Here is a 23,314-nt window from a genome sequence, read left to right as displayed (position 1 = left end):
GGATGAAGGCGAAAGCGATTCAGACTATTAAACTATTGAAAGACTGGACGATACTCGACGATGGCAATGGATGAAATCCCCGGGTTTGCTGGCTCGTACTACCTCGGCCGGTGGTGCCGACAGCCTGGGCCGACAGGGGGTGCTCTCAGGAGTAACATGGCATCTTCGCGCCGAGCTAGGAATTCCTTAGTCGTGTTTGAATTGGTGCCAACGGTTATAAATGGAAGAACAGGCAAAGCATTTTGACGTGACAACGTCTAATAAATCGATAAACGCCGTCTGCGCGCACAAAAAGTGTCCCGTTACGCACATTGTCCCGTTACGCTCATTGTACGCTTGCGCCGCATCTACTCTCTTCCACTCGATTGGAACAACCATCGATTTGACTTTTTCGAGGCACATCAAACTTGAAACACTCCCATTCGTTTCCTACTTCTCCTATCATCGTCCTATCCTTAACAGAATAACACAGATTGGAAGAAGTTAAATAGCAAACATGTATAAAAGTTATAGTTAAAATAATCTCTTCGTTAAAGTAATAAACATATTTGAATTAATGAGTGCAAATAAAAGTAAATTTATCAATTAAATTGTAGATTTCATTTCATTCCTTCTTTGTATCCATACAAAGTAGTGATAATTCAATAAAAATGATTCAATTTTATTCATAAAAGTATGCAATCATTTCATCAATGTTTTGTTATGACGTTGTCACGTTAAACTATCGTCCGTAATCCGACTTTACAGACAACAATTTTTTTTACAGTGGAGACATGCCATTTTACGTCCTCGATAGGCTACACATAGAAAAACAGAAATAAAATAGTTAACATTTTAAGGTAGTACCCGCATCGGCCACGTTAGATTACGCTACGGGATTAATCGGCCCCATCTCTGTTCAGGTTACTTTAATTACTTAAAACAATTAAACATGACACTTTTCGTTGGTCAGCTAAAACACAAAACTCTTGCGACAAATATAACGTGTTTACATTATTATTTATTGTTAGAGACCAGAAAATTTCGCTGATTCAATGACCTCTAGGATAGCATCCATTATCCTCTGCACTTCTCAAGTAAACACGCGAGTTCATTGGATACTAAATTGTGAGTCGTCTCCACTGGGTAGCTTGTGATTCGACCCTTCTTTGGTCGATAGTCTCTCATTGGCCCAGAGAGCTCCAGTTAAACCGCGAGCCAATGGCAGAACCAGCAGAATTATACACATGTTTGAATTTCAGCCTATCACGTAATGAAGCCGAGAATTGTTCCGATCTCTCTTTATTGTTTAAAATTATGTGAACGAGGCACTGCTACAACTGCGCCATCTTGCGGTAGTCCGTGGCGCGCGGTTCAAACACACGGCCACATACGCTCCCGCGCGACGATGCCGGAGATGGTGGATAAGTGTCCGGAAAGGGGCAGAGTTGAACAGGATCCTGGGGTGAAGTCCCTGTTGACGTCAGTTGTTATGACCCTTATCGACATAATTATTTATACAAGATACATTGGAAGCGAGGTGATTTGAACCATGTCAGCTAATACCGCCGGGTTAGCAAACCTATACCTCTGACCACATTGCCATTTAGACATTTATCAGACCAATAGTTAAATAATATCTATATATAAAAATAACAAACACATATTCCATCTTGCAATTATTTTAGTATGAAGGAATTATAGCATCACCTGCGAGAGGGCCTTGCAGCCATATTTATTTTCAATACTTTCTCCTAGGAGCTCTAGTAACATGTAGTGTACAAATCCTGTGGTAGAGAGCAGTGCCGCTATCTTGTTTTCACTTCTTTCCACTAAAAGCATTAGTATCATGTAAAGCACATATCGTCTGCTAGAGGGTGCTGCCACCATGTTAGTTTACTTTTTACTCGTAAGAGTGTAGTAGTAGCATTCACCATACCATCTGTTTTCTTAACATACGCAATCTTGTCGTCCATCGTGGCCACCATGTTAAAAATCTGTAATTATTAACCTATAAATTAGGGAACATTTTGAAATTCATCAAAACAATCACCTATAATTCATTAAATCTATTCCCATCCTTAGTCAATCCCTGGACAATGTAAAAAGGGTCATTTTAGCCTAAAATATCAAATTTAATTTAAAATGCTGAATATTCCTAAAATCGACTTAAATTGCCATAAACTACCAAATTTCAAAAATACGTTGCTGGCATATTGGCCGCCATGTTGAAAATCTTTGAAATTAGGAACACATTAAAAAATTCATTAAAAAAATCACATATTAATGTACTGATTGATTAATTCGATTAATATCCTTGTTTGAAATCTTCCTTCGTACATTAATGTTAATTATAGGTTAAAATTTTTTTTAATTTTAAATTTGCATTAAAGAGACAGGTTCAAGAAATGAAACATAATTAGGGACACCTGTATTTCGCGAATACATTTCGTGCCAAGGTATGTCACAAAATACTGTAGCTTTTTCTTAGAGTAATGGCGAATTTTGTGCGTGCAGCAGTACGGTATCCACATTCCCATTGGCCCCGTCAAGTGCGGGAAAACACCTCTCGCCGACCACAGCCAATAACTACAAGAAAAAAAACTACGGTGTTTTGCGATGTACCTAGACACGAAATGTGTTCGCGAAATACAGGTGTCCCTAAACATAATATTTTAATCAAACAAACAATTTATTATATAATTTGTACAAATACAAACACAAACCAGTTATTAGTGTTTCTCGGACTAAACCGTCTACTACGAAGGCGAAGCGAGTACCTACTTTAAATGCCTTGGCACGTGGTTTGAAGGCATTCCCACATGACAGTCGATTAACCAGGCACGTCCAGTCAGTGGCCACGCATAGCCCATTTTTGGCCACGCATGTCAATTCGGTGGCCAAGCACATCCAGTCTGTGGCCAAGCACGTCTTATTGTAAGCCAAAAGGGTGCCGGATTTAATTAGAAACTAGAACTAACCCAACAACCTCCAAAATGCGCTGTAGGTGGAGAGCTAGCGCAGAAATTAGGAATAAAGTAATAACCCTCTGTTCTCCTACTGAGAGCAGAGCCTAGTGATGTGTTCTGATATTTCAATATGTTAAAATGAATCCTAATTATTGTGAGCAACAACATAGTGAGTCTAGGATTCCGATACATACTTAAGACCAAATTAGTTTATTACAATAAATATATATGTATAAATGTTCTTAAATCACAAGAAGGAATACAAATGGAAAAAAAATTGCGAAATCAGGTACCAATAGTAGTATCCCATTATAGCGTCGTAACGACCACAAAAATTTTGTGTTTCTCAACCCCTTAAGCGGGGCATTACCAACAAGCGTACAACCAAATATTAATTATTATCACAGAAAATGGGCCTCTAAGGTAACACAAACAAATACGTTAATCACTCACTCGTGAAATTGCATATCAAATCACAAAGATTTTACAAAAGATTATAAACGTAGTTTCAAAAGAGTACATATTCCTTACAAATAGAAACGTCATAAATATACATGACGTGCGACCATTAACGATAATGAATACATAGTGCCTACTTAAAAGACTCGCAGCGAAATCTAGGAACTCTAGCCTAAACAAGTACATTAGGCCGCGACGAATTTACCAGAATTTCATATAAATATGGTTTACGAATTTCTCCTTACACAAATAACAGATCATATATTTCAAACATATTGTACGAACGAAATACTCTGCGAACAGTAATTGAGCCCAGAGGCCTATTTCAAACGAGACACAATCTCACCAAGAGCATAAGGTCTAATAGGCATAAACTGGCCTACACAACTAGGGCAATATGCAATAAGCGAATCGTTCAGACCGCGAGTAGGTACATGTTTTACGTTAATTAGCCCATACAAATGAATGCGAAAATAAGCAGCTGACAACCCTGACTGTAAGCTCGGTAAAGTATTAAAAACAAGAAAACTAATAGATCTGGCAGACGTGACGCGACACATCGAGACATGGTTCCAATAAAAAATACAAATATGTATGTGTATATATAAATTTAAAAAATTAAATCCAAAAAAAGATTGAATAGTGACCGCTTAAAACTATAATTTAGAAAAAGTAAGATGATATCCAAGAAACACTTTAACTGCATAACATGTCTCGTCACTCGCTCACACCGCACATATACCTGTATTGAATTAAAATAAAGACAGAAGCTACATGATCTGGGGGAGTTACCAAACGAAAAATTTAAATTAAAAGTTAAATAGACGGAGGCAGGGGTCGGGGGACCTGATATAGTAACGCCCAAGTGCAAGTGCGTCTGCGCACAGGCCAGAAGAGGGGAAAGCAAGCAAGAAGGAGAAGGATGAGGCGTCTAAGGGGAAGGCAGTACAAAGGGTGATGGAGGGGGAGGGGAAATCGACGTACGTGCCGCGCCAAACCAAACTAACACGGTAATGCATTACAGGCCATTCATGTAAAGTTGGTGGCAAATACACGTCAGTCAGTTTGCCAGGCACGCACATCCAGTAGTTGGCCAGACGTCTCCATTTGTTGGCCAGGCACACTAGTCGGTGTTCAGACACATCCAGTTGTTAGTCTAAGAACGTTAGATATGTTGGCCAGATATATAAATATAAAGCAGGTTGGCCAGGCACAACTATTACGTTGGCCAAGCATGTCCATTTGGTGGTCAAGCACATACAGTTAGAAGCCAAGCGGCCTTACGTTGGATACTCGGCGGACACTTTGAACAGGTAATGTACAATGTCATACCTGTGGGCTAAGCATCTCCGAACCAAGAAGTCTAATTTTTCGTTACTTGGATTATTAGCTTTCAAACATGTCATGTACAATGTCAGGCGTGTAGGTCAGACGACTTGGAAACAAGAGTCTTTCTTCCACGAAACATGTTATATTTTCAAATAAATATGTTTTATTTCAAGCAGAGAAACCAAAAGTCTTAGAACTGTCAGACCTCCCGTATTTATGGTTTATATGACAAGATATTAGCCCAACTAACAAAGCAATATTATGCATTCTATAAGACCAAGAAAACTTGAAAAATGTGGTAAGCTTACAATAGGATCAATAGGTGTTTAACTATTAAGACGTCAGCCCTAAGTAGAGACTTGAAGGCGCACAATCAACTAAAAGAACACACAATGGACACAAAATCTACAAAAAGATCACACATTTAATCACACATTCCTAAAAAGGAAAATTTTTTTTGGATACATCAGACAAAAAGGGCACACACAGGACACATTCCACAAAAATGAATGACACTGGTCACACACTGGACACACATTTGACAAAAAGTTTACAAACTGGGCAAAAATTTGACATAAAATACACACAACTGATACACATTCAATAAAACGTTCACACACAATGAACACATACAGTATTCTAAATAGGCGACACACAATGGACAAAAATTTAACAGAAATATACACACAATGGACACACATTCAATAAAAAGGACACACATTTTATCAAAAAGGACACACATTTCTGAAAAAAGGACACACACTGGATACACATTGGTCAAAAAGGACAAATATTTGACATATTAGTCAAAAAGGACACATGTTGGACACACAATAAAATGAAACACACTGTACACAAATAGACTCACATTAGACACACATTCAATAAAGGATAAACATGCATTAAAATGATGCACTTTTTATCAAAAGGACTTCAGTCTGTGTAAAATGAGACTAGACGTATTTTGATCTTTCTACATATTCAGATGTTTCACAGATGGGCCGCCTGGCTTGCTTGAGAATGCAGCATATACTGCAGAAATGTATACGCATATTTAAATAAAATAAGTACACTTGAATGAACATTCAACTAAGTAGGATACAATCCCATTAGTAGGATACGATCGCAAAATACGGTATGATGCTATCCCATCCGTATGATACGATCGGTCGCAGGAAACAATTGGATACGATACATTTTGTTCCATCTGGTTTTCAACAGCATTTTGTAACAACAACTTTTGACCCTAATGTCATTTGGCTATATTTGGCGAACCGTTGTAAGAAAGGACACGGCGGCCTTTTGTAAAAATCTTCCAGTGTTTTCTTCCTGTAACCTGTTACTTTTATGGTAAATTTTAACAAAAAAAATATTTTTTCTTGAAATTATATTTGTTGCATCGATGAAGTGTCGAAACAAACTAAATAAAATAAAATCGATGGGTCAATCAATATTTAATGAGGTGATATTTTGATATTTGGATTTTTTTTTCTAAATTTGTAATTTATTTATAACATATTTTAAAGATACCGGTCTAGATGGCCGACAATATGTCAGTGGAATGGTAGTAAATACTGTTGCACTCTAGCGAGTAAAAATTCAACCTATATGGTGGCAGAACCCTCTAGCAGATGTGTGTAAAATGTGACACTTGCGCTTCTTGTATCGAATATTGAAAACAAAATGGCGGCTTCATTCTCTGGCAGATGATGTGTGCACTAGATAGTTCTGGCACATCTAGTGGCAAGTATTGAAAATAAAGAAGGTGGCTTTGTACTCTCACAAGTGATGCTATTATTCCTTCAAATTAAAAAAAAAATCCGAATGTGTGTGTTAATTTTTATATACTTTATTTAATTATAGGTCTGGTGAATTTCTTGGTGGTCATGTGGTTAAAGGTGTATGTTTTCCAACCCAAATGAACGTGCTGTCATGGTTGGAATAAACTCACCTCAAATGTATTTTGTATAAAAATTAAATATAATATGTCGATAATGGCCATAACAGAATTGGTAGGTAATTGGACATGGATCTTACATGCATGAGACAGAGAGATGCTTGCACTGTCTAAGAGAAAAACAGCAGAAACATAGATGGCTTTATGTAAAAAGGTGGTTTCCAGGCTGGAAGTTCCAGCAGTGATGTCTACCAAGATGGCGGCCTCTAGTAAACGAAAATAGATGGCGGACATGACATCCGATTCAAAAAAAGAGGATGTGATGTCTGATCGAAGGTGGCTGAAATTAAGTCAAAATCCAATATGGCGGAAGAGTCAACCTTAACCAAAACTGCAATGTTAAATGTAGGGTACTCACTTTAAAGATGGTGGAATAATAAGTGGGTGGAAACTAATATAGCGACCGAGGTTAAAGTTCATTGCCAAATGTCAAAGTCAAAGGTCAACGTCAAATGAAAAGGAACAAGGTTTGTGGTCAAGGTTAAGGTCAAGATCAAGGTCAACGTCAAAGGCCATCCAATGAAGCTGCTGTGACCTCAAAATTTTAAATGGTGCATGTGATGTCATAATTCAAGATGGCGGGCGTTATGTTAAGTTCATGATGTCAAAGCAATCTAAAAGTGCAACGGCAAAGTCATAGTTAGGGACAGGAAAAATTCGCGGGTTCAATGACCTCTAGGAAGAACTCTATAGTTCTACGTACACTCGGTCAAATGTCACCCTCTCATTGGCTGCTGTCTTGTAAAGGTGTCCCAATGTAGCGGCCTGTGATTCGATACAGCTTCGGTTGAGTTTTCTCCTTGGGCCCGGAGTCACCCAGGTGAGTTGTGAACCAAAAGCAGAGGCAGCACTGAGGTATAACTATATGAATTTTAAGCTGTCGTGAAATGAATCCGCGAATTTTTCCGGTCTCTAGTCATAGTTCAAGATAGCCGCCGTGACATCAGAGGTCGGTCATTGACCCCATCACACAATCCAGACACTGGACCCTGCGCTCGAACCCACCAAAACACACTTTTCACTCTGAACAAGTTATATAGACTACAATGTTACAAGTATTCTGTTTCTGCAGTAATATTGTGACATTGTTGGTAACCCTAGTGTTAATGGAAATATTTTGCAAAAAAAAAGTTTTAGCTTTGAAGTGTCCTCCCATACCTATCTAATAATTGAAAGATCTAATAAGGATTTGTTTTTCTTGTAACAAAATTTAGAGAAGAGGACAAAGGCGAAGCCATGCAAATGTGGTGGGAAAAATTAAGATATTCGATAACGAGTCAACAGCAAGTAAGTGGTACTTTATCATATAGTTCTTAGAATAAATAAGTTTCTAAGTAGATCTTATTATTTTTGTTTGACATATTTGTTGTAATTTGAATAACAAATTATCTTAAATTTTTTAGTTTCTAAAATATTAGACAATGCTTCTTTCCTTAAGGATTGAGAAAATGCTTTGCACTAATTGGCAATATATTGCTAAGACCTTAATAAATGAAGTTCCAATGAGTCTACATTTCAATTAACATCAACGATAGCATTGATATAAAATTTGTTTCCACAGTTAGTTTTTCACTTTACTCAGCTAAAATATCATTATTAAAATTACATTTTATGCAATAAATAAGGCTTCAATATTATATTTGTCAGTAAAGATAATTATCTGTTAAACACTGTACACAAAATTATGCTTTATAAGTGTTTTTTTTAAATAAAAGGACCATTAGTGCTTTTCAATTAATAACATAGTATTGTACAAAAATATTTAAAAAAAATTAAAATAACTCAAAAATACATACCTTGAGAACTAATTATGTTAACATAAAAAAAACACGCTTTTATAAATTTTTCCTCCTCAACTGGTTCATCAAAGATACGCCTAAAAATTTACGTATTTAAAGAATGATTTCCTTCTATTTCTGATGTTAGAACTAAGTATTCAAAAATCATAAGTGTAGTGGATGCAGTAACAAGTAGGTAATTAATTTGTGGCACTTAATTACTATTATAATAATAAATTTTAGGGCATAACTAGAGACCTGTAAAATTCGCGATTTCAAATCCCTAAAGGATAGACTCCATGATCCTCTACGCACTCGTGCAAATTACATCTGCTGATTGGTTACCGACTCGTAACACATGTTGACTGGAATGATCGTGATTCGCTAATTCTTCTGTTAAAGATTTTTCATTGGCCCAGAGTCCTTCAGATAGACTGTGGCCCAATCACTGAATCAAAATAAAGTCAAAAGTATTTGGACTCTTTCCTATCGTGAAATGAATCCGCGAATTTTACAGGTCTCTAGGCATAACCACCGATTTAGCAAGATTTATTAGGGCACCCTATTTTAAAAAGCCTTAAAAAAATCTCTTTTTAATTTTTATTTGTACCAAAACAGCTGACGGTTGATATTGTTTCGAGCGCGGATGACAAGGGTAGGACGCGCGCCAGATACCCGCAGGCCGCTGACGTCATGCACGCATACCGCTCGGCGATCAGGGTGGCCGGTCCTCGCCAGGGAATCTCGGGGGCTCGCAGAGGCCGCCGCGTGGAGTAGCGTGAATTGTTCGCCGTCATTCTGGATACTTTCGGCGTCGGGTCGGCCTGGGATGACGCGACACGTCACAGCACCACCAGTCAGTACCAGAAAGGCCGCCAAGGCCAAGGGGTATAAAAAAAGCGACGCCGGCCTCCGAGGCAGTTCAACAAGCGAGTGAACTGAAGTGCGAGTTCGGCGTCAGGACGAGAGGACCCCTTTTTTTCGAGCGGCGCGATGCAGAGCGACGGGAGCTTGGGAGTGCGACTGAACGGCGGGAGGTCGTGTTGGCGGACAGGCGCGATGTAAGGGCCGAACCACTGCTGAGCCTAGCTCCAGTGAGGAGTGCGAACTGTGTACTTGACAGACATTCAGTGATTAATGAACATACATTGTTAAGTGCCAGTGATTTGTAAACACACATTAAGGGGCCCGCCTCGTCAGGGGTGTGTGTGTGTGTTAGTGAGGCGGGATGATAGCGCGACGCTCGCTGGTATTTCTAGCGCGGTATCGCTTCTAAGCGCAATGCTCTGAGCTTGCGTGCAGTCTACTCGTAGTCACAGGATAACTGTGAAATTTGATCGGTGACCGTAACATTATATGGCCGAGAAATGAAGATAAAGGTGTAATGCAAGTCCCGTAAGTGCTTTCAAGAATCTGTACCGGTCGTTTTACGCCTAAAAATTACTTTGAAAACATGCATTTTAGCCATTTTAACTCTTCTAAAAATACAGTTTAAATACTTAATCCGAAATCAAAAGAACTTTTCGGAAGCAGACCCCACTCGGTATATCTTGAGTACTTTTGAAATCGCGTTGTTTTTCCTGAAGCTCTGCGCACCGTGTGTGTACCCGGGTAGGCGGGGGCCTTAAGTGTGGTGATTCAATCAGTAATGTAAATATTAGTAGTAAATAAAACCTTATAAAATTAATTGGGCTATCCTTACGAACCGGCGTTCCCCACTCGTAACTATATTTAGCTACAACCATAATAATTACTAGGATTCGCTTTAATCAATAACTCGCCTATACATATTCAAAATGATTTTGGTTAATCACTTTACATCCTTTCTCATAACTCTTCAGGATCGTCTCATTAAGTCAATTGCTATTCAATTTAGAAATTATTATATTCCTGATTAAGGTAGGTCCATCTGGCGAATTAAATTCCAATGAGGCAAAGAGGGATATCATTAAAAAAAAGTCGTTTATTGAAATAATCAGGTTGCAGCGGTGTTTAGCTAAGCTTGTACGTTTTATAAATACTGAAAGAATTCCGGTAAATAAATGAAATTATCTTTGGTTCTTATCGCAGTAGTTTTTTATGTATGCTAGGGACCAAACACACAGGTATAAAGTACAAATATGTAAAAAATGTTTGTAATTCAGATAATTACAAAATGAAAGCCATGATTTCGTACTACAACATAAACTACTTTAATTTTATAAAATAATAAAGCGGTTGGCCTGCTTCAATATTAAGATCATGAATTTAATGGACCATTTTCAAAAACAAAAGCCAACCATTGAGGAAATATTAAATAATTAAATTTTTTAATTTGAAATTTTTCCCTTTGGGAGGCAATGATGCCGTTCAAACGCGAAATTTTGTCATTAAATTTTTTTTTGAGGTTTTCACGTAAAAAGGAAAATGTTCAAGGCTAAAGTTTCCAGAAATCAAGATGGTAGCCGTTCACTAACCTGCAACCTGCACGTTTACCTGAACCCTGTGCCTGAACTGACCAAAATATACTTCTCCTATACAAGATAATTAATAAATCAGAAATGTTGTTATCACAAAGTCAGCAGTGATAAATACATATATGATCTTTTTGTAACGGGTAGGTTAATGCAAACACTATTCAGTTCATTCCATAATACAATGAAAAAAAGTTTCTCCTCTAGGAATTCCGTCCCATGTTGCAGATAAAAATCACCTGTTAAACATAAACAAATATAATATTTTTAAATGTATATCCTTAAACTAAAATAAATAAAAAATAATTTTTATTCATTTCACTTTTGATTTATTTTTAATTCCACGTTTTTCTGTAAGATTTATCTAACTTTATGTTTATAGTATTTAAAACATTTGAACTTTTCATTGAAGTTCACTTTAAAATGGAATACTTAATATAATGAATTGAGATGAAATATGTCAAAGTGTAAAGTAAAATAAAAAAGCTGAAATTGTTGAAAACATGTCATAGGTATAATTCTGGGAAACATTAAATTTATTTTAATACTGAACCGAATTTCTGCGTAAATTTATTATAAAAAACAAGTATTTAGAAACTAAAAGTGTAAATTACCTTTATTATAAGATTCATGCAGACACATGCTTAATATATAGTTTTTTTAAATAATAATCCATATAATAATTATATATTTTTTAAATTTTGTAAAAAAAATTTAAATAGTCAAGTCATAACCGTCAGTAGGTTAAATATTATATTTACAGTGTATTCATACTTTTCTGATATACTTCTTATGTTGTATAATTAGGCTGTGCAATTGTAAAAAAAAAAAAAATTGGGGGTTGTCTGTAAAGTCGGTTTACGGACGATAATTTTACGTGATAAAGTCATAAGAAAACATTGATGAAAAATTGCATACTTTTTAATTTTCAAATATTATTTACAATTTTTGTAAATTAAATTTAAATAATTTGTTTAAATATAATCACGAACTTTTAGTTAAAAAGCCCGCCTTAACCTGCTTGATATTATAGAAGATTTTCTCGCACGGTGGTTGGCCGGTTCTTGCACGCACGTCTCAGGTGGAACGTGAAAATGAGTCATGCTTTTTCGTGCCTGCAGCTGGCGTTCATCGTTTTATAAGACGTTATCACGTCAAAATTACTTGATGTAAGTTTTTGGACATACGCCATTGCTAAGAACTTTTTCTGTTGAAGAAAAACTAATAAATAAAATAAATAAATAAAAATAAAAATAAAAATACTCAAAAAAGATACAAAAAACACACAAAATTAAGCAAAACAATTGCTGTTGTCAACAAGGATATGAACACCACAAAATATTCCGAAACAGGAATATGGTCAGCAAACAAAGAAAAAACAAAGAAAAATGTACTAAGAGAACGAAAAAATCCCCACAAATGATGACAACACAAAAATATTGAAACCCAAAATAATTCAGCACAACAGTTGAAGCGAGACAAAAAACATGACAAAACGAAAAAACAAACAAATACAATAGTTTTACCTAAACAGAAACAAGCGACGTTTCGGGAACTGCTATCTGCTCCCGTCCTCAGGCAGAGACGCACATGGTACGGAAACACAGGTGCGACTGAGAAGGGGCTGGAAAATGAGGGTATTTATCAGATAAAGAGCTACATCTTGCTCAGCCAATGACAGACGAGCTGTCTCCCCATTGGCTGTGCACCATGTAGTTAAAGCGGATTGGTTATGGTGGGTTGAGTATTGGCTATTGTTTTGTGCTGCAGGGATGTTTCTCTCTTTATCAAAGGGATCCACATATTTTTTAATTCAATGCTCTGCTGGCTGAAAATATTTTTATTGCTAATAATGAAGGCTGATTCTTTGATTTTCCTTTTTATTTTATCGGATTCCTGTATGAGTGGTGTGGAGTCTTCCCAGAGAATTTTGTGGCTATTTTCCCATGTATGTTCAGCAAGTCTGGATTTTAGGGTTTCACCCTTCTTGCAGTTGTTTTTGTTTTCTTTGATTCGGGTGGATAGAGCTCTGCCAGTTTCACCTATGTACATGTGGCCACATTCACAGGGGATTTGATACACACAGTTGTGAGTTTGTAATTTTTCTGTGGCTGGTTTCACCTTGGTAACAATACTTTTAATAGTAGATTTAGAACGGAATGCTGTTTGAAGTCCATATTTTAAAGATAACACGTCAAAATTACTTGTTCATACCATGTGGTTGAATGTGTTACTGCCTTACATGAAAATGAATACCAATTTGTATGGTCCCCAGTTTCTGTGATGTATATCTTCCCAAAATTTTAGATTAACATTTCAAATTACACGATGAACATGTTCTAAAACGTGTCATTAAAACGCAGTGAATGTCACGGGTGGAATGCCATCAACAAGGAAAGGTTCATGTTAATCTTCGAGTCGGTATTAAGTGATTTTAGTTCAAATGTATCTAAAAGTTACATCGTATTAAGCTACTGAGCATAACCGTGGACCGTGAAAAGTAATAAAAATATTTAACTTAAATGGATAGGATACAGTTAAAATCTGCATGACTGTATAAATGACAGCATTTTTTGAAGCTTCACCAATTACTAGAGACCTGCAAAATTCGCGGAGTCATTCGGTTATAGGCTAGAATTCAAACACATATACCTCGTAGATAATTTTGCTATTGGCTTACTGTTCATCTGGACGAATCTCAACCAGTTATAAACCCTCAACCAAAGAAGGATCGAATCACAGACAAACCAGCTGAGACGACTTACAAGTCGGCAGCCAATGAACTTGCGTTATTTGCCCGTGTGTACAGGGGTATGTGCAGTCTATCCTGAAGGCCATCGAAACCGCGAATTTTGCAGGTCTTTACCAATTACGCATGCCTAGTTATTTCTTACAACAAAATAAACCTAAAACTTGTAAACATATGCTATCTTAAAGTGATTATTAAGAGAGTTATGTCCCGTTTAATATGAGACTTTAATTATTTTTTTTGTTTCGAATAAATATAAAAATGTTATGAAAAATGTATGCTTATAATTATTTTTATAATTGAATTCTTCTACCTATAAAAGTGTGATTAATAATATTGTTTACCTTCGTTTTAAAATGATGTTTTATTATTAAAGATATTGATTTATCGTGATGGGATGATATTCTATGATTGAATTTACTGTAATTTTCCTGTGTTTGCAACACATATTTCCTGTTAACCTATGATTGGCAAAAGAAGATCGTTCCGAATTTAACTTAGGTATTGAGGAATTACATACAACAATTATAAACCTCATTGTTTACAGGTAGACCGTGAATAGTTATTGTACGTAAATAACATTTTTTTAAAATCATAAATGTATGAAAAATAACTGTGGACAGATAATATCTATGTTCAAAACATTTTTTAGGGAAAATCATTAATATTTAAATATTTATATTAACTTATTTGCAAACTGTGTTACCTAGCCTAATTTGTTATGAAGAGAAACGATGTTTTCGTCTATTTTAAATGAGTTGTAATATGTAATAGTCTCTGTAATAGAACATATGATTTGTTAATACTTGGCTAAGTTGCACATTTGGTTGAAAATTGGTTTCCATTGCACATACTAATTAAAATGTTATTTAAATATTGTTCTAAAATTATAATACTAATGTTCATATTAATACAGAATTTTTCAAACAAATCTTTTTTTTTTTTTTCAAAGCAATCACCTTAATTGTCTCTGTTGGTTTTGTTTCTGTATACTTAGAGTGCGGTATTGTATTGGTTATTTTTGCGAGTAGCATACACTTATTTAGTTTCTTACTGGATGGTATTGCTAACAGGTACCGATGATCTTGATAACTGGTCGTCTACGACAGAAGAGAATGCTGATTTATATATAATTTCCAGACAGGTGAGACCCCGCAATTTCTTCAGTTACCCAACCGTCAGTTCTTTAGGTTTCAGTTTCTTCATGAATCCATAACAATCAAGATAGGTTAGTAAATGTCACTAACTGTGATTAAAGAGGCTAAACTAAGACCAAAACTAATTATTATCTCTCATATGACGTAAAATGTTTAATTCAGTGATAGCAAATGCGTTTATTGGTATCTGAGGCCAGAATATAATTTTAGCTTCTGAAACATTGTACAGAATTTAATAATCTGAATAGTGAATTTTTTATAAACCACACCAGAAGTGCGCTTTCGTAGGTTCCTAGCGCAGGGACCAGGGTCAGGGTTGTGTGATGAGGTCAATGACCGACCTCTGATGTCACTGCGGCCATCTTGATTTATAATGTTTCCATAGCTATTTTTTACTAAGCTTATATCACGACCTTGATAAAATGTTCGCCATATTAATTTAAGATAGCCTAACACATCCGCCTATTTGAATTGTGACTTTATGGCAGCCATAATGTATGCCCTTTGACCTTGAAATCAAGCTTATCCTTTACCATGACTAGAGACCCGAAAAATTCGCGGATTCAATGACCTCCAGGATAGACTCCAATATCCTCTACACACTCGGGCAAATGCCAACTGTTCATTGGCTGCTGACTTGTGAGTCGTCTCGACTGGGTGGCCTGTGATTCGACACTTCTATGAGTGAGGGTCTCTAATTGGCCCTCAGTCCTCCATATTAGCAGTGAACCAATGACAGAAGCAGCAATAAGGTATAATTATTTGAATTTTAGCATAACACGAATTGAACCCGCGAATTTTTCGCATCTCTAATCATGACCTGTGACATCAGTCTACATTTTTGTTTCAGCCTTCTTGAATTCCGCCATCTTGACACTGATTGATCCACTAACCGATCATTGCAGTTTTAGTTACGATAGCACTGTCCATCATATTGAATTCTGTCGTTACATGCGCCATCTTGGATTATGACATCACAGCCACTTTTTAGTTTCTGACATCATTTCCGCATTCTTTTTTTCATCTGTTAGAGGCCGTCATATTCGATGCCTCCATCCTTGTTTCTGATATTTATTAGTAAAGAGCTTCAGCTTCGCTATGTATCATGCCCGTAAGGTCTATGTTGCTTTACCTTCTAATGTTGTTATGGCCCTTTTGACATATTAAGTTTAATTTTTTAAACAAAATACACTGGTAGCATGGTTATTCGAACCAGAACAGCTCATACCCCAGGGCTGGAAAACATATGCCTTTGACCATAGATATGGCCATCTGGCCATAAACCAGACCGAGAATGAAATGAGGTAGGATATATTTAAATAACACACACATATTCGAACTTGTAACTATTTTTTTAAATTTTAAGAAATAATAGCATTACCTGTGAGAGGGCGTTGTCACCAATTTTATTTTCAAAACCTGCTGCTAGGATCGCTAGTTACATGTAGTGCACAGATCGTCTGGTAGAGAGCGCTGCCGCCATTAAGTTTTAAGTACTTGCCAGTAGGATCATTAGTGTCATGTATTGCATACATCGTCATTAAGAAGGTGCTGCCGCCATATAAGTTTATTTTTTTCCGCTAGAGTGCATTAGTGTCAATTACTAAATCGTCTGTTGTCTTAGCATTTGCCATCCTGTCGGCCATATTGGCCGCCATGTTAAAAAATTGTGCGGATCTCCAAGCAGAAAGGCGTCTTCAGGAAAGGTGTCCTTGCGAATTGGAGTCCCGAACTTTTCCGTGTTTGCCAAGTTTGCGAATCTGAACCTAGGACCTACTACTTCGGAAATTTGGACCACGAGTATGTTCTCGTGGCTTCTATGCCGAAGAGATTCAGTATTCTATGTATCCCGGCATGTATTTGGTGGAGAAAATTCTCAAACGAAGAAATTGACATTCATACATCAAATGGTGAGGGTTTCAACTTCGCTTTGAGTCGTGGGTAGCAGATGCCAAAATCGATAAACGCTAGTAATTTATTTACTTTTCTACATATAGAAATAATTTAATAATCTGTTGTTTTGTTAATATCTTGTGGAAATTTATTTTTCAAACCTATCACTTTTATGGTAAAATTAAATAAATAATTATTCCTTTGAATTTAATTTTTTCATTGATTTACTACCTGACCAAGGACTCAAACCTATTGTCTTAAATATAATTTAACTAGTGATTTTTTTTATCAATTTTGGAATATTTCCAAATGCTAGGTTAATAATAACAGATTTTAAAAATAGCGGTCAATATGGCTGTTAAGCAGGTGGATTGCACGGTAATAAATACTGCTGCACTCTAGTAGGCAAAAATTAAACCAATTTGGCGGAAGAAATCTCTAGAGATGTGTGTATTACGCGACACTATCGCTCCTTGTATCGAGTATTGAAAACAATATGGTGACAGCTCTCTCTACAAGATGATGTGTGCACTACTACATAGTTCTAGAGCTCCTAGTAGCAAGTCTTGAAAGTAAAGATGGCGGCTACGCCTTTTCGCCGGTGATGCTATTATACCTTCCAATTAAAAAACAAGAATGCAAGTTCAGGTATGTGTAAATTATATTAACATACCGTTTTTAATTCTTAGTCTCGTGAATGTCACAATGGTCGTGTGGTCAAAAGCATATGCTATCCAACCCAGAGGTACGAGTTTTCTTGGTTTGAATCACCTCGCTTCCAAAGGATTTTGTATAAAAAAAATTAAATATTACAATAAGGGCCATTACAACATTGGTAGGTAATGGAATATCAACCTTACACGCACGAGACAGAGCGATGCTGGTTCTCCCTCGGAACAAACAGCAGAAACAATTACGTTGGTATCCAAGATGGTGGCCTCCAGCAGAACAAAAATGAAGATGGCGGTATTGATGTCTGCCAAGATGGCGCCCTACAGCAGACGAAACAAGATGAGGGGCGTGACATTAGAATAGAAAAAAGGGCTGTGATTTCATATTCAAGAATGTAGACATGACCTCAAAATTTAATATGGCGGAAGGTTCTACCACAACGAAAACTGAAATTTTAAATAGTGGGGCACTCAAGTAATTTCAAGATGGCAGCATTAAAGATTGTGGGAACCGAGATGTTTACTGAGGTCAAATGTTAAGGTCCAGGTCAAGTTCAAAGGAAAATGTCACAGTCCAAGGAACAAGACCAAAGTTCAAGGTCAAAGGTCATCCAATATGGCCACCATGATATCAAAGTTTAAATATCATATTATGTCACAATTCAAGATTGTTTTGTGTTATGTCAAGGTCCTGATGTCAGAGTGACGAAAAAGTGAAACGGCAATGTCATAATTCAATATAGCCGCCACGACATCACATGTCGGTAATAGACCCCATTACACAATTCGGACCCTGGACCATGCGCTCTGACCTACCAAAGCCCACTACTGACATCGAACACGTTATGCACAATGTTACAAATATTCTGTTTTTGCAGGAATAATTGACCCCAGTGTTTCTTAGAATGTTTTTTTTTGCAAAAAAAATAGCTTTGAACTATCCTCTAATAACTGTTAATTGAAAGATTTAATAAATGTTAATTTTTCTTCTAATCAACTTTTATAGAACGAAGAAACTTCTAGCTCGGAGGGGACCGTTTGTGAATCAGTCATGAATATACGAGAAGAAGAAATAAAAAACAACATGGCAGGACCCGATGGTACTTCATCAAAAGGTAAGAGATACTTTATCATTTTATTCTGAATAACTGAGTTTCTAAGTATAAGTGTAACTAATAATTTGTGTTTTTCCTATTAGTTGTAATTTGAACCAAAAAATCTGACGGTGATTTTTTTTCTTTTTTAGGAAATTAGACAATGTTTCAGTCGTAGGGAATGAGAAACCTTTGAAATAGTTAGCATAATATTACTAAGACATTTATGAATGAGGTTTCAATGAGACCACATATCAATTAACATCGCCGCTACCATCGACAATAATTTTCTTACCACAATTCGTTTTTCACTTTACTTAGTCTAAACATCATTATTACATTTAAATTTTATGCAATAGAAAAATCTTGATGGTTGATTCTCGGTAAAAATATTTTATCTATTACTCGTTTTACACAATAATGTAATTTATATATATTTTTCAAGATAAAAACACCATTTCCTACTTTGTAATTAATAACATAGTATGGTACAAAAATTAACAATATTTAAATAATTAAAATCTATCTGTCCTTTAAAACTACTATTAACAGAAAAAATACATTGTAATTTTTTCCATCAACTGGTTTATCAAAGACCTGCTTACAAATTGCGTAATTAATTAATTATTTCTTTCCACTCATGAAGTTATGATATGGTTTACTAAAACTATAGCTGTAGTGAATGCACTAACAAGTAGGTCATTAATTTATAGTATGTTATTACTTGTCTTAGAATAATAATTTAGGGTAGGGAACAAACGCCAATTTAGCAAGCTTTTTTCAGCCACCATACTTTTAAATGCTTAAAAAAATATCTCTTTTTAATTTTTAAGTGGACCAAAACAACTGACATTCAATATTGAGCTAAACCCAGGATTATATCTTGGATTCTCTTCAAACCATTACTCGCCTATTACAAGTTTGGAATTGATATTGGGTAACCACTTCGCATCCTTGTTTATTACTCGTTCAGAGAAGAATTTTTAAAATTTTTTGCTATTAAATTTAGAAATATTTTTCCTCCTGATTGGAGTTTAATAGGTTAATTTAACCCGATTTAAAGCAAAGAGGTATATCTTTAAAAAAAATTTAAATAAATGATATTATTAGGTTGCATTGTTATTTAGTAACGCTTGTGCGTTTTATATTTGCGGGAAGATTTCCGGTAAATAAATAAAAAAAATTTGGGTTCGGATAGCATTCTTTTTGATGTATGGTAGGGCCAAACACACAAGTAGGTAGTAAAAATATGTGAAACTGTATTTTAGATTATCACGAAATCAAAACTCAAATTTCCTATTAAACAAAACTGTTTAAAATTTTCAAATACTAAATAAAGTGGCATGCTTCAATATTAAATTTATGAATTAAATGGACCCTTTTCAGGAAAAAAAATGCTAGCCGTTGAGGAAATTTTAAATGACTATAATTTTTATAATTTGAAATTTTCCTTTCGAATGGCAATGATTAATTTGAAACGTCACATTGTCGGTCATTAAAAGTAATTTTGTAATTTTTACGTGAAAAAGAGATTTTTTTAAGATTAAATGTTCCTAGAATTCAAGATAGTGGCCGTTCACTAATAGCAAAATGCACGTTTACCAGAACACAGTACCAGACATGACTAAACTATTCTTAATTATAGAAAATAATTAAGAAATCAGAAAAATTTAACCACAAAGTCAGTAATTAATTAATACGTTATTAGTTGTTATAACGGATGAGTTAAGACAAAATTCTGTTCAGCTCATTCCATAATACAATGAAAAAGGTCCCTTCTCTAGGAATTCCGTTTCAGGTCGCAGAAACTTTTTTTTTTTCAGAAAAAAAATGAACCATTAAACACAACAATTATAAAATGCTTTTAGATTCATATCGTTAAGTTTTGTTGTGCAATAAAATAAATGAAATAAAAATCATTTTCAATTCACTATTGATATATTTTTAATTCCTTGTTTTGCCGTAATATTTATCTAACAGTTTGTTACTAAGTTTTAAAACATGTCAACTTTACACTAAAGTTCACTTTAAAATGGAATACTTAATATAATGAGATATAATAATATGAGAGATAATAATATAATGAAATTTGTTAAAGTGTAAATAAAATAAAAAAGTTGAAATTTTTAAAATCATAAATAGGTATATTTCTGAGAAATATTTAATTTTTTTTTATAATACTGAATTCAATTTTTGCGTACCTTTGAATGTAAAAACATGTATTTAGAAGCAAACAGTGTTAATTCAATTATATGGTTCATGCAGACATATGCATAATACATAAGGTAAGTTAGCCAAATAAGGCCCGCCTTAATTATAAAATTTAAAAAAAATAGTATGAAGTTAGTAAAAATTATGAATGTTGGTCAGCAGCCTTCTTAAATATGTGTACTTCGATAATACATGATCAGAAGTACCAAAAGTACGTAAGTTGTATGTACCAAAAGACATTATCCAAAAATGATGCAAAGGGCCTAATTAGGAATACCTGTTCCAAACAAGGCCCAGCAGCAGTACCAAATAAGGCCCATGTTTAAATAACTGCCAATTGAAGTCAAATAACAATAAATTGTAATGAAATTATTTATACATTACAAGGTGCAATGGTGCTGGTACACATTCAGATAATTTGAATTACATTGTAACATTTTAGAACCTCTATCGATAAATATTAAAATTCCTACAGCTGAACATGTAAATACTAAAAGTTCGCACTCGAATCACAAACCAGAAATTTTAAAGAAAAGTCACAGCTGAAAATGAACATGTAGGTACACAATATGTCTGTGGAACTAAGTAGCCTACAAGCACAAACTGGGCAAATGAAATTTGGTATTTTGTCCTTAGCAGTAAGCCCCACACATTCTTCATGAACATAGTGGCTACACTTTACACACAGTCTCATGTCAGCAATCCTGTCCTCTGTGCAAATGAAACAATACCAGGCTTCTTTTCCTTTCTTCTTCGTGTCACTCGATCCAATAGCAATATGTTTTTGTGTGGCAGGTTCAGAGTGTTTTTTATTGCTTTTAATATTGGATCTTCCTCGGGCAGCATTGCCTGGCTTGTAGTCTTGATTTTGATCATTCTGAGTCTTCATTTTGTCTTCAAATAATGTCTTCGTTACCTCAACAGCTTTGTAATTAAGCGATTTTTTTCGATTTACATTATTCTTTTTCATCACCTCAGGTGTCCGTAGGATATCTTTGAATGAAATGTTTAGACTGGGTTCTGTGCCATCACAGGATACAAGAGAAGAGTCACTTGAATCACTTGTTCCCGACGATGAGTCTTCTGCATACCTTAGTTTGTCAGCTATTTTTAGAGTTTCCTCTTTTACCTACCCATGCTTGCTCTCTTGTAGGTGAACTGGGGCTGCAGACTGTGATCCTTGTACTGTTTCATCTGGGTTTTCTATTCTGAAAGTTCTGAAGGAGCGTAAGCACTCTTGTGGATAACAGTAGGGTCAAATGGGTAAATGCCAGTTGCAGAAAACCCACTTGCTACGTTACTAGGGATAGCAACTTTGGTCCAAACCCTACTAAATATTTTCCCAAAAATCCTTTTGGTTATCGTGCGGTCTTGAATGTTTGTCTGCTTTGACCAATGTAGTAACACTTCATCATCCCAAAATGTTTCATAAGGACCGAAAACAGATTTATCAAAAGGCTGCAGCTCATGTGTTGTGTTGCTTGGTAAGCAGAATAGTGTGATTCCGTAGGCTTCAGCAGCTTCCACAATGCCTATGTCCAAGTGTGAATATGCACCATCAAAGATAAACAAAATGTTACCTTGTGGTTTGAATTTCGCAAATGATGAATCCATGAAATGAAAGTTGCTGTTGTCATCAACCCTTTCTCAGTCATTTCAACCTCTGTTCCAGGTGGAAGGTTATCTTTCCATTAAGGATTTAATCGCTTTCCCTTAAAAAGAATCATTGATGGTATGACCTGACCCAGTGCATTCCCACACGATACAATAGACACATTTTCGCCATGTTCAGGTGCTACAAGATTGACTTTTTTTTTCTCCTTTTCTGGCATACACATTTTGTTGTTTGTGAAGGGTAATTCTACAGCCTTTTTCGTCAATGTTGTAAATTACCTGGGGCTTGTCAAAAATATCTAAACGGGTCATAACTGCCTTCAGTTTATCAAAATAATCATCCACGATAACCTTATTCATCTTTGCAGCCCTAACAGGATTCATGTTTTGAGCTTTTCGCTTGGATATTTCTGGGTGACGCTGTAAGAACAGTTTCAACCATTTTCTTCCAGCCAGTCCACGCCCTTTATCGAATGGGTTGGCGATATTACATTGTTAACAAAAATTTGAGAAAACATATGTTCCAAATTAGGCCCGCGGGCCTTATTTGGTTCTCCAATGTGGGCCTTATTTGGAGTTTGTCGCAAACACACACTTTCTTTAAGTGTTTTACTCACAGTTTAATACACAACAAGAGTTTAGAATATATAACCATACTAATATATTCTGTAAACTACGGGCTTTAAAATGGCATATAGATACTTTGTGTCAGTTACATTACCTTAATGTGAAGTCGTTTTTCACGATTCGTCGAAATTAGTAACCACAGCCACTACGAATTCCTTGCCGGTCTCTAATGCGTGTAAAATGGCGAACAGTTCGCGTCCCAACTAGTAGTACCTGCATTGACTTCTAGATGCCAGAGGCTGTCCGCAGAATGTCTCGTCCGGTGAAAATCTCTTTGCTTTCCTAGTAAACTCAATGACGGGCCTTATTTGGACCCGGGCCTTATTTGGTCAAGGTACCTTACATATATAGCATTTAAAAATAATAATCTATAT

The 23,314-nt window shown here is 35.7% G+C and overlaps 1 protein-coding gene across 1 annotated transcript in view; it reads left to right on the top strand.

Moving 5' to 3' along the window:
* LOC134528847 (uncharacterized) overlaps positions 1 to 23,314 on the top strand; it is a 217,637-nt gene that overhangs the window by 151,815 nt on the left and 42,508 nt on the right. The window contains exons 22-24 of the mRNA XM_063362514.1: positions 7,908 to 7,980; positions 14,747 to 14,817; positions 18,401 to 18,509. Of these exons, the coding sequence (XP_063218584.1) occupies positions 7,908 to 7,980; positions 14,747 to 14,817; positions 18,401 to 18,509 (253 nt within the window). The remainder of the gene's footprint in view (positions 1 to 7,907; positions 7,981 to 14,746; positions 14,818 to 18,400; positions 18,510 to 23,314) is intronic.

Source organism: Bacillus rossius, chromosome 2, assembly GCF_032445375.1.
Source record: "Bacillus rossius redtenbacheri isolate Brsri chromosome 2, Brsri_v3, whole genome shotgun sequence".
NCBI classification, from domain to species: domain Eukaryota; kingdom Metazoa; phylum Arthropoda; class Insecta; order Phasmatodea; family Bacillidae; genus Bacillus; species Bacillus rossius.
Note: the sequence above shows the minus strand (reverse complement) of the source record. Positions and strands in the feature narration are given on the sequence as shown.